The sequence below is a fragment of the Pteropus vampyrus genome, unplaced genomic scaffold (genome assembly GCF_000151845.1).
Source record: "Pteropus vampyrus isolate Shadow unplaced genomic scaffold, Pvam_2.0 Scaffold582, whole genome shotgun sequence".
Taxonomy (NCBI): Eukaryota; Metazoa; Chordata; class Mammalia; order Chiroptera; family Pteropodidae; genus Pteropus; species Pteropus vampyrus.
Window position 1 is genome coordinate 405,700 of NW_011889363.1, and position 20,674 is coordinate 426,373.

Genomic DNA, 20,674 nt, shown 5'->3' on the forward strand with positions numbered 1-20,674 from the left:
TATGTATTATGTATATATATGTATGTATGTGTGCATATATATGTATACATATATGTATGTTGCTTGTGTATATATTACATATGATACATACATACGTGTGTGTGTGTGTATCATCGCCAAACACACAGGATCGCAGTCCTCAGAACTAGAATGGCTATTAGGGTGATAAAAAGGGTACTTAGTAACAGAAGTGACCATGAGATTGTGAACAGACTCAAAGAATGTGGTGAGTAGAGATGTCTATGGAGGAGACTTAAGAAGAAATATTGTTTCGAACACATAGACGTCTGAGGTGTCAGTATCCGCACACGTCATACATAGGCCCTGTATAGCACATCGACATTTTTTAAAAGTGGAGTTTGTTATGATGCACCAAAGCTCCCAAGAAAATATTAAATTCCAGTAAAATGTGACTAAAGAAGGAAAAAAAATAATAATCACTAAGACCAGTGTCAAGTTGCTGCCTGTTCTCTTCCAGGAGTTTTATGGTTTCAGATTTTATATTCAAATTTGTATTCCTTTTTGAGTTGATTTTTGTGTATAGCGTAATAAGATAGCTGTCCAGTTTCATGCTTTTGCATATGGCTGTCCAGTTTCTCAACAGCATTTTTTTTCCCCTGGGAAACCAGCATTTTATTTGAAATAAAACAAAACTTTAATATTTTCAAGAAATGTAAAATGTAAATGTTTTTGTTTTACAAGAGATAGATGTTTATGGTTGTAGGTTATATTTTGTGGAATCAACATAAATTAAGGGAAGTAGGAAAAGTAATATTTTTAAAAGTGCAACATTTAGCTTGAAAATATTGATAAAGTAATTAAAAATTAATACTTTTCTATCAACACTCATAAACAATGAATTTAAAAAACTGGGAGTATATCAAAATATTCAGTGTTTATTTCTGAGTGACTTTCCTTTTTCCTTACCTGTATTTAAATCTTTTCCTGAAATAAAATCTGAGTTATCTTGTAATTAGGGGGAAAAAAGCATGAAAACATCTTAACATCCAGTGTTACATAGAGCAGTTTAATTTTCCCCCCAAAATAATGGCATATAGAGGTGGTATGAGAAAGCTTTCATAGGAATGAGCATTAAAAAAAGAAAAATTAAAAAAGATTAATTTGGGAGTTGTCACTCAACATTTATGAGCTAAAATTTTGCATCAGAGCCTTTCTGCTAAGCTATGGACATGGCAAAAGAGATTGACCTTGAGTTTACATAGTTATGGGGAAATCAAAGACAGCTGATAGCCATAGGAAGGTGAGGTAAAAGCATCTAATTGTATCTTCTTTGTTACATGTATAGAGTAAATAATTATTATTGGCTGTGTTTATAGGCCAGACTTCTTTTAAGCATAGGCATTTGAGTGACCAAGAATTTTGGTGAAGCATTTAAATCAACTAAAGCTTTATTTTAAATATCCATCAGTGCTTTCCAAAAGAAATATAACACTAGCCACATGTGATTTTGTTTTCTAAGTAAGATATCTCAGTTAACCAAATTCTGCAAAATATTATGCTGTCACCACATAATCGGTATAAAAAATTGTTAATGAGATACTTTACATCTTTTATACTAAGTCTTTCACCATCGTTTTTTGAAGAGACTATCCTTTCCCCATGTAGTTTTGGTTTGTCATAAATTAATTAGCTAGCCATAAAAGCATGGGTTTACTTCTGGGCTCTCTATTCTGTTCCATTGATCTATGTGACTGATTTTATAGCAATAACATATTGTTTTGATTACTATTCCTTTGTAATATAGTTTGAAATCAGGGAGTGTGACACCTCCAGCTTTGTTCTTTCAAGATTTCTTTGGCTATTTAGGGTCTTTTGTGGTTCCGTACACATTTTAAGATTGTTCTATTTCGGAAAAATACTATTGGAATTTTGATAGGAATACACTGAATCTGTACATTGCTTTGAGTAGTATGGATATTTTAACAATGTTAATTCTTCCAATCTATGAACATGAACTATGTTTCTATTTATTTGTATCATCTTCAATTTCTTTCATCAGTGTCTTACAGTTTTCAATGTACAAGTCTTTCTCTCCCTTGGTTAAATTTATTACTACTTAGTTCATTCTTTCTGATGTAAAGAATTGTAGGTGGGATTATTTTTCTCTCAGTTTTAATTTCTAACACAGTAAATGTTGGTAAATGTAACTCACATAAACAAAAGTGCTTTGGAGTCCTCCAAAGGTTTGAGAACTGCTAGCTTAAGGGAATATATTTACAACTGAGTCTTCTAAAGCTAGGTCATAAAAGATATTGTTACTTCCACTTCGCTCTCTCTTGGACTACTTCTTCTGGAAGAAGCCAGCCACCTTGTATGTTATGAGAATACTCATGCAACTCTGTAGAGAGGCCCATGTGGGGAAGAAGAGAGGCCTCTTCCAATAACCATTACCCACTTGCCAATCATGTAAGTGAGCCACCATGGAAGTGGATCTTCCAGTCCCAGTCAATCCTTCAGATGACTGAAACTCTGGACAACATTTGACTACAACCTCATGAGTAAGTACAAACCATAATTGGTCAGCTAAGCTGCTCCCAAATCCCTGACCCACAGACATTGCAAGAGATAATGTTTATTGTTAAGTCACCAAGTTTGGGGGTAATTTTTAATCCATGAATGGATGCTAATATAGTTACCTGCATCTTGGACATTAATCCTTTCTTCAGTCTGCTTTGGATGATGTCACTGCTTTTTCTCTCCTTCGCCCCCAATCCCATTCACATAAGCTCAAGCCGAAGAGTTGAGAGCTTGTAAAGATGAAATCTCCAGTTCTCTAGGAATGGCCTGGACACCTCCACCTCTGGCTTAGCCTTCACTAATCTTATGATAATGGTCAAACAGCTCCTATTGGACCAGCCTTCCACAGACAACTATATCTGGACCAAAAAACAAAACCAAAAGACAAAAAAAGCAAACAAAAACTTCCTGGAGGCATTAGAGAGTGACCAAACCTATCATAAACTGGAGGATGGTCAGGACTTGGAACAGGGCGAATACTCTAGGTAAATCATCAGGTATTTTTGGGTTGCAGTAAATACACCATACTAGGGTTAGGGGAGGCTTAAATATAGTCTTACTGGGTTGGAGCCTTCCACATTATTTGATATGTTGTAGTTCCATTTTCATTTATTTCGAGATAATTTTTATTTTCCTTTTTTTGAGTCATTGGTTTTGAGAAGTACATTGTTTAGTTTCCACAAACATGTAGATCTCACTTTCCTCTTGATTTCCAGTTTCATATCATTGTGGTCAGAAAAGATAGTTGGTATGATTTCAATCTTAAATTTGCTAAGATTTGTTTTGTGCCCTATCACGTGATCTATCCTGGAGAATGTTCTATGTATATTTGTGAATAATGTATATATTGCTGCTTCAGGATGAAATATTCTTTATATGTCTGTCAAGTCCATTTTTTCAAATGGACAAGTATGGTTCAAATCTAATGTTTCCGTGTTTATTTCCTGTCTGGATGATATATCTATTACTAATCATAGGGTATTGAAGTCTTCTAGTACTATTGTAATGTTGTCAATTTTCCCTTAAGATATGTTAGTATTTGCTTAATAAATTTTGGTGCCCAGGTGTTGGGAGCAAATGTATTTATAATTGTTATATCTTCTTGATATATTGAACCCTTTATAATTATATGACCTTCTTTGTCTCTTGTTACCATTATTGGCTTGAAGTCTATTTTGTCTGATGCAAATATGGCTAAACTCGCCTTCTTTTGATTTCTGCTTATTTGGAATATCATCCTCCATCACTTCACTTTGAGCCCACGTATGTGTTTAGAGCTGAAAATGAGTCTTCTGTAGGTAGCATATAGTTAGGTCATGTTTTTTTTTTTTTTTTTTTTAATCCATCCAGCCACTCTGTGCCTTTTGAGTGGTGAGTTTAATTCATTTACATTTAGAGTGATTGTTCGTATGTAAGGTTTTACTACTGCCATTTTACCTTTTGCCTTCTTAGTCTCTCCATTGTTTCTTTTTCCGTTTATATATACCTTTATAAATTGGTGGTTTTCCATGGTCATTTGCTCAGTCTCCCTTTTTTGTATTTTGTGTCTCTGACCTAGATATTTATCTTGTGGTTTCCATTAAGTTTGCATAGTACATTTCATAGATTTTTTTTTTCTGCTGATAGCAATTTATCTTCATTTGCCTATAAAGTTTCCATCCTTTTACTCCTCCCCTTTTATATTTTTGATGTCACAGATTATCTCTTTATGCTACGATTTGTTTACCAAATTGTAGTAGCTATAGTTATTTTTAATGCTCTTTTCTTTTAACTTTTCTGCTATAATTGTTTGATTTACTATTCTAAAATAGTGTTAGTTTTCTGTTTTTTACCTTAATCATAGGTTTGTGTACTTTCGACATTTCATTTCAGCTTGAGATCTCCTTTAAACATTTGCAAGGCAGGTGTAATGATGGTGAACTCCCTCAGCTTTTGTCTGGAAAAGTCTTTATTTCTCCATATCTGAAGGATAACTTTACCAGATCGAGCATTCTTGGCTGGCAGTTTTATCATTTACTACTTTACATATGTCATTCCACTCTCTTCTGGCTTGTAGAGTTTCTTCTGAGAAATTTGCTGATAGCCTAATGGGGGTTCCTTTATAATTCACTGTCTTTTCACTGATTGCCATTAAAGTTCTTTATCATTGACTTTTGACAACTTTTTTATACTATGTCTTAAAGTCTTTTTACATTGAGATAATAAGGTGTTCTATTAGCTACATGGACTTGTAGATCCAGTTCCTTCCCCAGATTTGAGAAATTCTCAGCTATAATTTAAATAAATTAATTGCCTCCTCCTCCCTCTCTTCTCCTTCTGGTATATCCATTAATCTTATGTTTGCTCTTCTAATCGAGTTTAATAGTGCTCAAAGGACTTCTCTATTTTTTTATATCTTAATTCTCTCCTACCTGAATCATTTCTAAACTATCTTTGATCTTGCTTATTTTATCTTCCATTGGATCTGCTGTATTTTTAGTGCTTTCTAATGTAATTTTCATCCCCTTTATTGAGTTCTTCAGCTCCAGAATTTTTTGGTTATTTTTTAGAATTTCATTCTTTTTGGTAAAGAACTCCTTTTGTTTATTAATTTTATTCCTAAGTTCACTGAATTGCCTTTTTGAGTTTTCTTGTAGCTCACTGAATTTCTTCATAACACCTATGTTGAATTCTTTATCAGTTAGAATGCAATATTCCATGTCTTTGGGTTTGGTTGCTGGAGTTTGGCATTTTCTTAATACTATAGAATCATTTTTCATAGTGTTTGATATAATGCCTCTATTGTCACATTTGAAGTACGGAACACCTTTCTTATTTAGGTAGATCTTTGTTTACTTTGATTTTAACAGTGCAACAGGTTAGTAGTTAGGAGCCTTTTGTCTTCCAGAATGTGGCACTAGCAAAAATTTTCAGTTTCTCTTATGGGAGCTGACACATCCCTAAGGTTGGGAATGTGCACATAACAAAGCTGGCATGGAAAACAAAAATATAGGTGGCACAAGAGTGTGGGGGAGGTATGTGCACACTTGGGGCTTTGGGTTTGCCCATGGCCTGTTAGGGAGATCTTTGAGTGGGAAGCGGGGTGTCCTAGAATTCTGTAGGTAGATCTCTTCCTGGAATCCTAGGGCAGACAGGAGGAAAGGCGTTCCTTCAGCTCTCTGCCTGCCTTCAGCCTTCTCCTCCAAGTCATGGAGGGCTCTCTTCAGAAATCTGGGGTGTTGCTGAAGAGCAACGGGACCATCCAGCTACAGCCCAAGTAGCCTGGGAAACTTTCACTTTTCCACTTCCTCTGCTAGAGAAGTCACTGCATCTGGTGCTGAGAATCATAGTTCTAAAACCATTGATCACACTGAGTAATAAGTACAGCTGGTACTTGAAGAAATGAGTTTTAATGAATTTGCTCCAAAATATTTTATTAGTAAGTTTTATATAAAAAAACAGGATTGAAGAAAGTTACCTGTCACACTGAATAGCATATAGAAAGCATGTATATGGTTGTAGTTTCTAATTTCTCTACAAAATTAACCAGCCATCATGGAATAAAGAGTTAGAAATAGTAAATAGTCATATCATTTTTTAGAACACTTCAAAGTACAAAAAGCATCGTGCTAATTTTTAAGTGCAAAGAAAGGTCATAATAAAATAGACTTTAAAAATTACAAATAAAAATCTGTACATCAAGGATATTTTTAAGGCCTTTCTGTGTGCATAGCACTATGTAGAAAGAGAAGAAGGACTGCAGAGAGAGGAACCATTACATCAGGTGTTACAGGTCTGGCCCATTTCAGCTTGCAGGGCCATCTCCTCTTTTCTCAGGGGGAAAGTATCAATCAGGTTGAAGAGGGCCACAGGTGTCACCAGGGAGACATAACGTTCCTTGTCCATGCCATGCTTATCTACTAGCACCATGCTGAAGGAATAGAGTGGGATTCGCAGCAACAACCTAGGGCAGACAAAGTGAAGAATATATCAAATCTGACAAGGGTTCCGGTGGACCAACCAGAGCTCTATAGTGACACTGTACATAGACAAAAGATTAATACTACAAACGACTGAATCACCCTTTAGACCCTTGCTACTCAAAGTTTGGTCCTTTGGACCAGTGGCCTCACATGGGATCTTATTAGAAATGGAGACTCCCATCCTCCACCCCAAACTGACTAAAAGAATCTGCATTATTAGCAAGATCCCCAGATGACTGGCACGTACTTGAAGTGTTCAGCAGCACTGCTTTAGATTAATTATAATGGTCAGGAAGACATTAGTCCTGCAATGGTGCTATGTACCAGTAGTTACTACAAGGCATGTATAACAATGCTAACATTTTTTACATTAAATTGGAGTCAATCCAAGTTTGCACAAATACATACATATTAGAACTAGGTCAGCAATTATCAACAAGGGTGATTTTGCCCCACAGGGGACATGTGGCTTATCTGAACACATTTTTGGTTGTCATAATAGGGTAGTACCTTCTGGCCTCTGATGGATAGAGGCCAAGGATACTGCTTAACATCCTCCAATGCATAGGACAGCCCCCCACCACCAAAGAATTATCCAGCACCAAATGGCAATAGTGCCGAGGCCGAATAAGCCTGGACTAAATGAAGCTGATTGAAATATATTTCCAAACTTTGTAGTTCTGATCCATAGTCAGCTCAGGATTGCACAGAGGGGACTGAACTTGGCCTATACCCTAGGCATATTGACTTGGTTAATTATAATTTGTACCTAAAATAATTCCAGAAAGAATTTGAAGTGGTTTCAAAAGTCTGATGCTTTTGGTACTCTACCTCACAAGAATTTAAACTGTAAAAAATATATATATATATATATATATATGTATGACTTTTATATCTATATAAACATGTTTAGATGAAAAAAAAAAATGGGTAGCTGAGCCCCGTGAAAAAATGAGTCCACTCAGACTCTTCTCCGGATTCTGTTTTTTAGTTTAGATTTCTTGAGATTGCATGTGTGGCAGAATATATATATGCTGCCATCCAGATTTAAATGAAATATATTTTTTTTCCTCACATAAATGAATCAAAGAAAAAAATTCATTCAAAATCCAAACTACCTATACTTTCTTCTGCCTTTTAAGAGGGAGTGTGAAGAAAGATGGGGATAATTTATATTTTATCCCAGTGGGGAGCTAAATTGCTAATTCACTTCTAGTGGCTAGAAATAAAAGTTTCCTGCAGTGGTAAGAGGGGAGCTCAGGGGTAGAATCTTTCTGGAGGTGCATGGAGTCTTTGAACTTGTAGACCACGAAGTTAGGTGGAGAGGGGGAAATCCTGGGTCGGAGGGGAGTGGTCCCAGGAAATAGAAGAGAAGCAAGTAGATCTGGAGGGAGAAAAGGACCAAGCAATGGTGTAGTGTCTGGAGCCTGTGGGAAAGGGTGACCAATGAGGAATTGGAGCATTCGATGTTATAGTGCTTATGAGGCTAGAATGGAACCCCCTCACGGTGCCACTATCTGCTCCCATGCACAGTCATCATGTGAGCCTTAATTGACACAGAATTAAAAGAGAAAACCACCAGGGGAAGAGATGAGTGGTTAAAGCAGCAGTCTAGCAACAAGTACAAGAATGCATCCTACCATGGCCAAGAGACCACAGAAATCTCAGGGATGGATAATCGGACACTCCACAAATGAGGAGTAGTGCCAGTAGTATGTCAGAGTTACATAAATATCTGTCATCAGATTGAAATAAATTCTTCCTGGAGAATCTTCTAGAGAACTCTACATACTCAAAAAATGCTACAGGAGTTTCCAATTCAAGATGGCAACATAGGAAAATCCCGAACTCACCTTATCCCACAGACACCGAATCTACAACTACATATGGAACAAATTCCTCTGGAAAATAAAAACTAGCAAAGCGACTCTGTATATTGGGTAGACAAGAAGGAAACCACATCCAAGCAGGTAGGAAAGGCTGAGAAACAATCTTGTCATAAGCCCCACCCGTAGCATGACGACCTACAATTTGGAAGAAACTCAAAACCAAGAGTTCCCTGAGGAGAGAAAGGTTTGTACCCCACATCAGGCATCCCAGCTTTTAAGACCTAAACCTGAAAGATGAGCCCTCTAAATATCTAGCTTTGAAAAACAACGGGGCTAGAGCCCACAAAACCTGCAGGGCTGTTGCACACTGAGAAATGGCTCTTAAAGGGCTTGCATGAGGACTCATTGTCCCCAAGGCACAGCACAGAAGCAACCACTCAAAAAGCACCAAGATTTTATGTGAAAGAGGCTCACTTGATCATTTTAAAGCATCAGATTGAGAGGCGGGGGCCTAACACATACTCTCCAGCCACAGAAGCTAGTAGGCACTGTTTTGGTGTTATACCTCTGCTTTGCTAAAGCCAGTGAGCACCATCTCTCTCTCTCTCTCTCTCTCTCTCTCTCTCTCTCTCTCTCTCTCTCTCTCTCTCTGTATATCTCTGTCTCTGTGCCTGCCCCTCTCTGTCTCCATATCCATCTGTCTCTCTCTCTCTCTCTCTCTCTCTCTCTCTCTCTCTCTCTGTCTCTGTCTCAGTCTCTATCTCAATCTCAGTGTCTGTATATCTCTGTCTCTGTGCCTGCCCCTCTCTGTCTCCATATCCATCTGTCTTACACTCTCTCCATCTCACTCTCAGTGTCTTTCTCAGTGTCTCAATCTGTCTCTCTGTTCATGTTTCTATCTTTGTCTGTCTTAGTCTCTCATCTTTTTCAATCTTCATGCATCTCTGTCTCCTGCCTGATTCTCCTCTTCTCCCTCCCTCTCTCTGTACATGTGTATCTCCTGCTCTTTCCCTCATTCTCTACATCAGTCTCCATCTCACTTTGTCATTCTCTCTCTCTCTCTCTCTCCATCACTCTCTCTCACTTTCACTCTGTCCCAATGTCTCTGTCATTCTCTATTTCTCTCCATATCTTTAACGCTGAGACTCTGTCTCTGTGTGTCTCTGTCTTGGTCTTCTCTTGCACTTTGTCTCTGCTCTCGCTCTGTATGTGTATGTGTATTTCTTTCCCTGTCTACTTTCTCTGTGTTCTGTGTCCTGTTTCTATCTCCCTCTCTGTTTCTCTGTCTCTCTGCCTGTCTTAGTCTCTCTGTTCCTGTCTCTTTCTGTCTCTGCATGTCTATCTCTGTGTCCTTCTCTGTCTCTTGTTCTTTTGTGTCTGTCTTCTTTCCGTGTCCATGTCTGTCTCTTTCTCCCTACCTTCCTCATGCTCACTGTCCCTCCCTCTCTTTCCATCTCTCGCTGTCCCTCTCAGTGCATGTCTCTATCTCTGCGTTTGTCTCCTCCGTGTGTGTCTGCTCTTGTCTCTGTTCTCACTGTCTCTAACTCTCTCCCTTTCCATCTATCTCTGTCTCTTTCACTATCTCTTTCACCCTTTCTCATACTCTGTCTCTCTCTGGTCTGCCTGACTTTGTGTCTGTTCTCTGTCCTTTCTCTGTATCGCTCCCTCTGTCTCCCGATCTCTCCAAATACAGATGAAGCTTCACTGGCTCGCCAGCCGCTCACTTCCTTCTGTGTGGCCTGGTTCCTAACAAGACACTGACTGGTACTGGTCCATGGCCCAGGTATTGGGGACCCCTGGCTTAAAGGACTTATGGGACAATATCAAGCAGACTAACATTTGCATTACAGGGCCCCCATAAGGAGAAGAGAAGAAAGGGGCTGAAAAAATATTTGAAGTGATAAAGGCTGAAAACGTCCCTAACCTAGAAAAGGAAATAAACATCCTATCAGGAAACCGAGAGAATTCCAAATAAGATGAACCCAAAGAGACCCACACCAAAACACATTGTAATTAAAATGACAGACGTTAAAGACAAGGAGAGAAGCTTAAGTGCAGCAAGAGCAAAATAACTTGTTATGTACAAGAGAACCCCCATAAGACTAAAAGCAGATTTTTCAGCAAAAACTTTGCAGGCCAAAGGCAGTGGCAAAATATATTCAAAGTGCTGAAATTAAAAGCAATATCAACCTTCCAATCAAGAATACTCTACCCACCAAAGTTATGCAGAATTGAAGTTTTCAAATAAAACCTAAAGGAATTCATCAACATTAAATCTGCCCTACAAGAAATGTTATAGAGACTTCTTAAAGCTGAAAAGAAAGGGAGCTAACTAGCAACAAGAAACCATATGAAAGTGTAACTTTCACTATAAAAATAAATATGTAGTAAAGGTAGTACATTAGTCACTTATAAAGCTAGTGTGATGTTCAAAAGATAAAACTAGTAAAAATAACTATAACTACAATAATTAGTTAAGGATTACTCAAAGTAAATTGTGACTCAGAAACAAAACATGGAAGAGAGAGTAAAAGTATAGAGCTTTAGAATGCATTCAAACTTAAGTTGTTACCAAGTTAAAATAGACCATTGTAAATGTAATGGTTTAATCTAAGCCTTACGGTAACCACAATGCAAAAACCTATAGTAGATACACAAAAAATAATAAGAATCTAGGATTACCATTAAAGAAAGTCATTAAACCACAAAGGAAGAGAGCAAGTGAAGAACAGAGGAACAACAACAACAACAAAAACAGCCAGAAAACAAACAAAATGGCAATAAGTACATATCTAGCAATAATTACTTTAAATGTAAATGGACTAAATTCTCCATTCGAAAGGCAGCGTAAAGTTGAGAACCATATGATATCACTCATATGTGGGATATAAAACCGAAAGCAACAAACGAACAAGACAGAGACTCATGGACAAAGACAAGTTTAGTGTTTACCAGAGGGAAAGAGGGGAGGGGGAAAGGTAAATAAGGGTAAAAGAGGTCAAATACATGGTGACGGAAGGAAATTTAACTTTGGTTGGTGAATGTACAACGCAATATATGCATGACATAGTATTGAATTGCACACTTGAAATCTATAATTTTATTAACCAATGTCACCCCAATACATTTAATAGAAAAAAAGAGAGTAGCTGAATGGAGAAAAAATAACCCAGACCCATCTATAAGTTGTCTAAAGATGTAAGAGCATTTCAGATGTAAGGACACACAGACTGAAAATGAGGGATGGAAAAAGATATTCCATACAAATAGAAACCAAAAGAAAGCTTGGGTAGCTATAGTTATACCCGACAAAATGGACTTCAAAACAAAGACTGTGTTAAGAGACAAAAGAGGGAATTACATGATAAGTGGATCAATCCAAAAAGAAAATATAAAATTTATATTTATGCACTTGTTTTATAACATAGTAGCATTTAAATATATAAAGCAAATATGAATAGACCTAAACAGATAACAGTACAATAGTAGAGGACTTTAATACCTACTTATATCAATGGATAGATGATCCACAAGAAAATCACCAATGTTATTTGGTCTTAACACATTAGACCAGATGGACTACATATTACAAAACACTCCTTCCAGATGCAACAGAATATATATTTTCCTCAAGCACACTGGGAACATTTTCCAGGATAGACGTTAGGCCACAAAACAAGTCTTAATAAATTTAAAATATTGAAATCCTATCAATCATCTTTTCCAGCCACAATGGTATGAAACTAGGAATCAATTACAAAAAAAACTGGAAAATTCACAAATATATAGAGAGTAACATGTTACTGAACAAGCAATGAGTCAAAGAAGTCAAAATAGAAATTTAAAAATACCTTGAAACAAACCAAAATGTAAATAAAACATACCAAAATGTATGGGATGCAGCAAAACCAGTTCTACAAGGGAGGCAATAAACGCCTCCCTCAAGAAACAAGAAAAATCTCAAATAACCTAGCTTTACACCAAAAGGAACTAGAAAAAGAATAACAAATGAAGCCCAAAGTTACTAGAAGGAAGGAAATAACAGATCCAAGTGGAAATAAATGTAATAGAGACTAAAATAACAATAGAAAATAAAAATAAAACCAAAAGATATAGTTCTTTGGAAACAAAACTGATAAAACTTTAGCTAGTGTAACCAAGAAAAAAAGAGAGGGCTCAAATAAAATCAGAAATAAAAGAGATGTTACAATTGGTAACACAGAAATACAAAGGATCTTAGACTATGAACAATTATACAAAAAAAAAAAATTAGACAACCTAGAAGAAATGGATAAATTCCTAGAAATATACAATCTTTCAGGACTGAATCATGAAGAAATAGAAAATCTAAGCAGGCTAATTACTAGTAAGGAGATTGAATCAGTAATCAAAAAACTCCCAACAAACAAAAGTCCAGGACCAGATGACTTCACTGGTAAATTCTGCCAAACATTCCAAGAATTAATACCACTCCCTTTCAAACTCTTCCAAAAACAGAAAAGGATAGAAAACTTAAAAACTCATTTTACAAGGCCAGCATTACCCTGGAATCAAGAAAATCAGACAAGGACTCCACAAGAATAGAAAATTACAGGCCAATATCCCTGATGAAAAAGGTACAAAAATACTTAACAAACTATTAGCAAATAGGATTTATTACAGGGATGTAAGAATAGTTAAACACCTGAAAGTCAGTTCACGTGATATACTGCATTAACAAAATAAAGGATAAAAATCATAAGATCAACTCAACAGATACAGAAAAAAACATTTCACAAAATTCATCATCCATTTATAATAAAAACTCTACACAAAGCAGGTATAGAGGGAATGTACCTCAATATAATAAAGACCATATATGACAAGCCCACAATTAATATGATAATAGTGAAAAGATGAAGGCTTTTCCTTGAAGATCAGGAGGACAAGGATGCCAGCTCTCCCTATTTTTATACAACATAGTACTGGAAATCATAGCCAGAGCTGTTAAGCCAAAAAAGGAAATAAAAGGCACGAAAACTAGAAAGGAAAAATAAAACTCACTATTTGCATGAGATATATATATAAATGATGCCACCAAAAACCAATAAGTGAATTCAGTAATGGTACAGGGTACAAAATCAATATATAAAAATCTATTGCATTTGTACACGTTAATAACAAAGTATTAGAGAAATTAAGAAAACAATCCAATAGCATAGAGAGTTGAATCAAGATTACAACTGAATTATAGAACAACCATCTCTGAGAGCCACCTGAAGACAGGATAAACAGAATTCCTATAACTATGGATATAAAGAAGAAGCCACACTTAAGCAGATAGGAGGGGCAGACATGTGGTCCAGGCAGGTCCCACACTCACAGTGTGGTGATTAATGGAGGGATATTTTGGCTGTGGAGGTCCCCCATGAGGAGCAAGGGGTCCCATTCCCACACCAGACACCCCGGCCAATCCAGGACACCAGTGCTGAGAAGGAATCCCCATAACACTTGGCTTTAAAAACTGGCGGGGATTGCATCCCAGAGAGACAAAGAACTGTGAGAGTTCAAGAAATGTTGCTCTTAAAGGGCCAGTGCACAAGCTCACACACTCTAAACTCCAACGCGGGGTAAAAACTGGAAAACTGACAGGATCATACTAGGGAGAAATAAATAGACTAACTTTAGGGCAATGGCTGGAGGGGCAGAAATCAGGGAAACTCTTAAGGGACGGAAGCACTGGCAGGTACCATTGTTCCTTTATGAAGCTCTCTTCTCACTCACGCAACAAATCTGTGCTCTCTTTTAACCTGGCTTAACAACATTCTCTCTGCCCTAGTGATTCCCTGAGCCCTCACCCCAACTCACTCCCCCACCAAGCCAGGCTTCTTCCAGTGGCTCTTACACACTATCAGCATGCCTGGGCTTACACTGCAAACTTTCCCTCAAATCAACAAATGTCACAGAAGTGGCGGCTTCCCTTGGCTTGCACTGCATACTTTCTCAAAGGTCCACAAACCCTACATAAGCAGCAGCCAGACTCAGCTCACAGCGTAGCTTCCCCTAAGTGCCTACAAGCCCAGCACAAGTGGCAACCGACTGCAGATCACTTCATAGCTCCTACCAAACAACCTCAAGACTGGCACAGGTGGCGGCTAACCATGGCCTTTACTGGAGCCCCTCCCAAGAGTCTCTAGACCTAACACACCTAGCAACCAGCTTCGAACTGCACTAGAGTCCCATCCAACCATTGCCACAACTGACGCACCTGATGGGCAGTCTCAGCTGGCATAGGAGCCCCACTAAACTGACTCCTGCTCTATGGGGTCAGCCCTACACAATAGCTCATCTGCTGTAGTCACAGCAGGCCCTCACAGCCAGTCAGCCTGAGGGTCAACCCCACTCGTCAATGTGCCAGCAGCGGTCAAGGCCCAACCATAATAGGAGAGCATGCACAACACACACAGGAGACACCCCTGGAGCACCTGGCTCAGGTGACCAAGGAGTCTGCACCACTGGGCCCCACAGGACACCATCTACCTAAGGCTACTCTTTTGAGACCAGGAAACATAGCAGATTAATATATAGAAACGAACATAGAAAGGCAGCTAAAATGAGGAGACAAACATGTCCCAAATGAAAGAACAGGACAAAAACTCAGGAAAAAAAATAACTAAGTGAAATAGAAACAAGCAATCTACTAGAAAAAGAGTTCCAGACACTGGCTAAAAGGATGCTTAATGAACTTGGGAGAATAGATGAACTCAGTGAGAATGTCAACAAAGAGAGAGACAACATAAAGACATCAAAATAAAGATACTGGACCTCTATCTTATACACAAAAACAAACTCAAAATGGATTAAAAACTTGAACATAAGACCTGAAACCATAAAACTCAGAAGAAAATATAGAGGGTAATCTCTTTGACACTGGTCTTGTCAATGATTTTTTTGGGGGTGGGGGCAGGGATATAACACTAAAAGCAAAGGTAGCAGAAGTAAACAAGTGAGATTACATCAAACGAAAAAGCTTCTGCACAGCAAAGGAAATCATCAACAAAATTAAAAGGCAACCTATAGAATGAGAAAATATTTGCAAATCATATCTGATAAGGGTTAATATTTAAAATATATAAAGAACTCATACTACTCAATAGCAAAAAAAATATAACCCACTCTGATTTAAAAATGGTCAAAGAAACTAAATAGACATTTCTCCAAAGACATACAAATGGCCAACAGGTACATGCAAAGGTGCTCAACTTCACTACTCATCAGGGAAATGCAAATCAAAGCCACAATGAGATATCACCTCCCACCTGTTAAAATGGCTATTATCAAAAAGACAAGAAATAAGTGTTGGCAAGGATGTGGAGAAACAGGAACCCTTGTGCACTGTGGGTGGGGATGTAAAGTGGTACAGCCACTATGGAAAACAGTATGGCGGTTCCTCAAAAATTAATACAACTACAATATGACCCAGCAATTCCACTACTGGGTATGATCTGAAGAAAATAAAACATTAAATTGAAAAGTTACATGTACCTCCAATGTTCATTGCAGTATTATTTATAATAGCTCAGATATGGAGACAAAGCATTTGCCGATGGATGAATGGGTAAAGAAGATGTTTTAAACACACACAGGAACATTCTTCAGCTATAATAAAAAAAACTATATACTTCCATCTGTGACACCATGGATGGACCTTGAGGGCATTATGTTAAGTGAAATAAGTCAAACAGAATGGCAAATACCATATTATCTTATCTGTGAAATCTAAAAACAACAAAACAAAAAACTCAAGCTCATAGATACAGATAATAGGTAGTTTCCAGAGGCAGGGGTTGAGGGTGGGCAAAACGCGTGAAGGGATCAAAAGGTACAAACTTCCAGTTATAATATAAATAGGTCATGGGTATGTAATGTATAGCAAGGAAATTATAGTTAATGAAATTATTTCATATTTAAAATTGTTAAATCTTAAAAGTTCTCTAGGAGAAAAAACGTCTGCAACTATGCACAGTGGCAGATGTTAAATAGACATCATGGTGATTTCACAATATATACAGATACGAATAATTATGTTGTATACCTGAAACTAATGTTATATGTCAATTATACCTTGAAATGTGAGTATAAAAATTATGTCATTCTTGATCCCTATCATCCTTGAGATTGCTGGAAAATTATTCTAGGGAGCATGAATTAGCCTATATATCCAGATCTATAAGAAATGAGAGCAAGAAAGCAGGTAGGTGTTGACCATGCAAAACCAGGCACCCAGTCTTTCCTTTCTGATGCTGCCCTTCAACTATTTATCCCGGCTTCAGTGCTATTTGGAAATAGTATTCCATCCAGACAAGAGAATTTTTAGATTCTCCAGGCATTCTGCTTCTCCTTTTTCATGCTTCCAACTCTTTGCCTAGAGTGGCTCTTTTCTTCTGCACTAGACTCTAGTGCATAATTCAAAGGGGAAAAAAAATAAAACCCTCACCTGCCAAGTCCCTTGTTCCTCACTGATAGGTCTAATAAAGGGGACAAAAGGCCTGACACAGTCTCCATTTAGTAATGCACGTGAGGGATCATCTATACATGACATTTTCCTATTCTATCTTCTGTCTACACAATAATGATTGAGCCTCTTTTTATAGGATGCTGTGCAAAATTTGTATTTCAAAACTGTAGAGCCTTTGGTAAAGCACCAGACCAGTGGTTCTCAGTGAGGTCCCCAGACCACCAGCATCAACACCATCTGGGAACATGCTAGAAATGCAAATTCTCGGGCCCCATCCTAGACCTACTGAATCAGAAACTCTGGAGGTGGGGCCCAGCAATCTATATTTTAACAGCACCCCAGAGAATTCTGATGCAGGCTAAAGTTTGATAATCACTGCATAATTCAACTTATTTGTTGTTTAAATCATCCTCAGTTTACAGAGGTTTATTGTAGCCCCAACATTCACAACCTGAATGATACAAGTTTTTTTCTTAAATCAGATTTTTCTGTTCTTCAAATTTAAACAGTTTACAATCTCATCAAATTATTATAAAGATTCTCTATATTATATATCTGCAATCCAAAGAAAAATGTTTAGCAAATTCTGCAACAGGTTTTTTTTTTTTAAAAAAAAATCATTCACATCGAGTATGAGCAGGTGGTTTTAAATAAGCAACCACCTCATAAAACCTACTTTGAGAATTTTCATTATAAAATTTCAAATGTCAACATAATCCTCTTTTGAGCTTTGCAATCTTCAACTCGAGGTGTTGATAATTGTAAATACACTCTTAAAGGCTACTATCACCCCTGGAAACAGTAATACGATTTCAATTTAGAGTCATTTACTCCATTTACTTAGCACTAATATGGTGCTAGTACTGTGCTAGGTACTGGGTAGTGAATGTTGAAAAGATCTGGAACTGACTTCAAAAGTGTTATATTCTAGGGAGGTGCTAGATGCAAATGCAGTAGGACAAAAAAAAAATAAATGAAAGCTTATAAGTATACCCAGCTTTCTCCCTCCTTCAGCCAACTGAAGGGAATTCAGGTATCCTTTTTTCTTCATCCCTGAGTTTTTGACCTTGGTGTGGACAGAGCAGACTCTTGTTAGGTGGAGAAAGATATAAATCAAACATGGGATGGGTCCAAAAACAGATGGAAAATAGAGAAATTAGTGAAAGAACCTATTGTGTCAATCTCTAGCATCGCTTGCTGAGGATATATTTCTATCACATATTCGCTCAAGGAATTTCTGTGACCCTCTTTGAACATCTGCGATAAGGTTCACCAAGTTCTATTTCATTTCCTCCTTCCTGGGAATACAAAAACACTGCATTTCCCATCCTCTCTTGAAGTTCGACAACAATCATGTGACAAGGTCAGGCCAATGGACTGGGAGAGAGAGCAATTTTATGCTTCCAAAGTGAAACATAAGAATGGTATGGTTTCATTTTACTCTCTCTTCCCCTTTTGAAGAAACCTGGAAGCCATGTCTTCTGGATGTTGCTGCTACAAGATAGCGGAGCCATCATCAGTCTGGGACCCTGAGAGACTATGTAGAACAGGGACTTGCACCGTCCCTTGTAGTGTGTGAGAAAAAAGATGGGTGAGAAAGGAAGATTTGCAGGAGTTTTGCTTTTGCGTAATTATCCTTTTCACAATAGTCAAGAGATGCAAGTAAAAATTTGGGTTGTTCTGAAATTACCTTTTGGATGTTGAATTTTGCTTCTTTACTGGCTCTGGTTTTATAAGTGTTACCAAAATAAAACATAATTGTTAAAATGGGGGTATTGACAAGTGTCCTGAAAGCATGAAGATAAAAGAGGCAAAGTCTGGAAAGGCTAATTGGATGCCTAATGAGACCAAAGATTACTTAAGTCTTTATGCAGCCTCTGTCCTACCCATTCCACGGTGGGGGTGAGGGGGGGCGGGGCGGAGGAGGCAGCAAGGCAAAGGACAAAGACAAAGCCAAAACATTTGATTGGAGGAAGAAAGAAGAGAACACTGGCAATTACCCACAATGTGATATATTTGGACAAGCAGCAATATGCCAATTAACATAGGTATAGTATTCCCAGAATAAAAGCAATTAAACAGTGAAGGTTACCTGGAATCAAAACTGAAGAGAAAGAAATCAGGGAACCCGATCAGAAAAAAAAAAGTGCATTTATAGGGGACAAAATTTAAGGGCAGTATGTCCCCATACCTTAGCTGCAGAGCTAGTGCTGGAGGCATAATCTTTGCTCCTATCCTGCCGATGAGGGTTGGGAACACGCCTACCAGTTCTACCACAGTGATGTGTCGAAGATCCAGGCTACACTGTGCTTGCTGGAAAAAAAAAAATAGGGGAGGTGTGACCATGGCTGAAGCAAAAGACTTCCATGTCAAACTACAGACTGACGGAAACAGCACTGGTTTGTTTTTAGAAGTTTATTTGCCCACTCCACACTGTCCTGAATAACAGTTGAGAAATTGGGTGGGGTGAAACCAGTGGCTATAAAATGTTAATACATTCCTAGAGGAATTCTTCACAAATGGCTTGGCATTGGAATTTTGAAAATGTAAGCAAAATGGTAGTCTGTCTTTCCAGATGGGGTGAGACCTTGCATGAGCCAAATTTCCTAGAAAGTATCCAAGACCACCCCCAGAGGATTCTAAATTTGACTTTGCAAGGATAAAAGAATATTTCCAGAGTCCTCCTATCCTCCCTTGTGCCCACTCTCCACACCCCCTGCTCTATGTCCTCCACACCCAAACAGGGTAAGGAAATAAGGATAAAAAGTTCTAGTCCTCTGAGCTGGCCCTTGGCAAGATGTCTGGGAAAGCGGCCCACTCAGCCGCATGTTAGGAGGGCTCACCATTAGTGGCAATGGCAATAGGGAACCAAAAAGTAACAAATCTGCCTAAATAGGAAAAGAAATTTAAAACTCTGAATTATTAGGACACTAATTTCTTTACTACAATTCCACTGAAACAGCCTTATATGGGGTGACAGAACTGGTAAAAAGAAAAAAGTTAGAAAAGGTAAAAAGATACTTTTTATTATTCTAACTGAAACACCTAAGCCGATCAAACTTTCTCTTGAAGGCTCTGGTTAAAAATGCAAGTATAAATAGTTGGAGGGATCACATACAAACACTTTGATGCCAATATCTTATCCAACTAGTTGATTGGTAATTTAGCTAGTACCTGAAGGAATGGGATACACTGGGGCAGGAATTAGCACACCTCCTCTCTAAAGGGCCAGATAGTAAATACGTTGGGCTTCACAGGGCTGAATGGTCTGTCCTAACCAATTGTGCCACCATGGTATAAAAGCAACCATAGACAAAGCACAAATGAACGAGCATGGTTGCATTCCATTAAAATTTTACCTACAAAAGCCATAGTTTGCCAATGTAGAGGAAAAGCAAGTTGTTTGGCTTAGTCCTCTTCATATGGAATAAGAGGAGGTCAGGAAATGTATCATTGAGGAATATAGCCTTCAAGGCCAAGTTCCCACTCAGTGGAGTGGTGTGAGCTTGGGTTATCTGAAGAGCAAGTCCCCTAGCTGAGACAAGGGGATACAAGGATGGAGGTAAGGTGGCAAGGATTGGGGATAAAAACATAATGAACTGGGTTCCTATCAAAGGAGTCTGAAAAAAATTTGTGTGGTTGTTCAGAGTTCATGGAAGTCCTTCAAGTACATGGGGGAGAATGAAGAACGATTTATTATTCTCATGGTATTAATGCTGAAATGAGAAGTAAAATTGTAGCCTTTGACTAAACCACGATTGTTCTAAACACAGTTCTATTCACTAATAAATGAAGTATTCCTCAAACAAAGTGCAGCACCGAGTTCAAAACCCAGTGCACATCCTGCC

The 20,674-nt window shown here is 37.9% G+C and overlaps 1 protein-coding gene across 2 annotated transcripts in view; it reads right to left on the reverse strand.

Moving 5' to 3' along the window:
• Positions 1-5,908: 5,908 nt before the first annotated feature.
• The window catches only part of SRPX (sushi repeat containing protein, X-linked), a 74,526-nt gene continuing 59,760 nt past the window's right edge, over positions 5,909-20,674 (reverse strand). The window contains exons 9-10 of one of the 2 annotated variants that reach the window (XM_011384444.2): positions 19,018-19,139; positions 5,933-6,481 (exon numbers count right to left, since the gene is read on the reverse strand). In XM_011384444.2, coding sequence (XP_011382746.1) covers positions 6,298-6,481; positions 19,018-19,139 — 306 coding nt within the window. In that variant the 3' untranslated portion in view covers positions 5,933-6,297. Of the gene's footprint in view, positions 6,482-19,017; positions 19,140-20,674 lie in introns of both variants that reach the window. The other variant, XM_023525611.1, reaches the window with a different exon arrangement.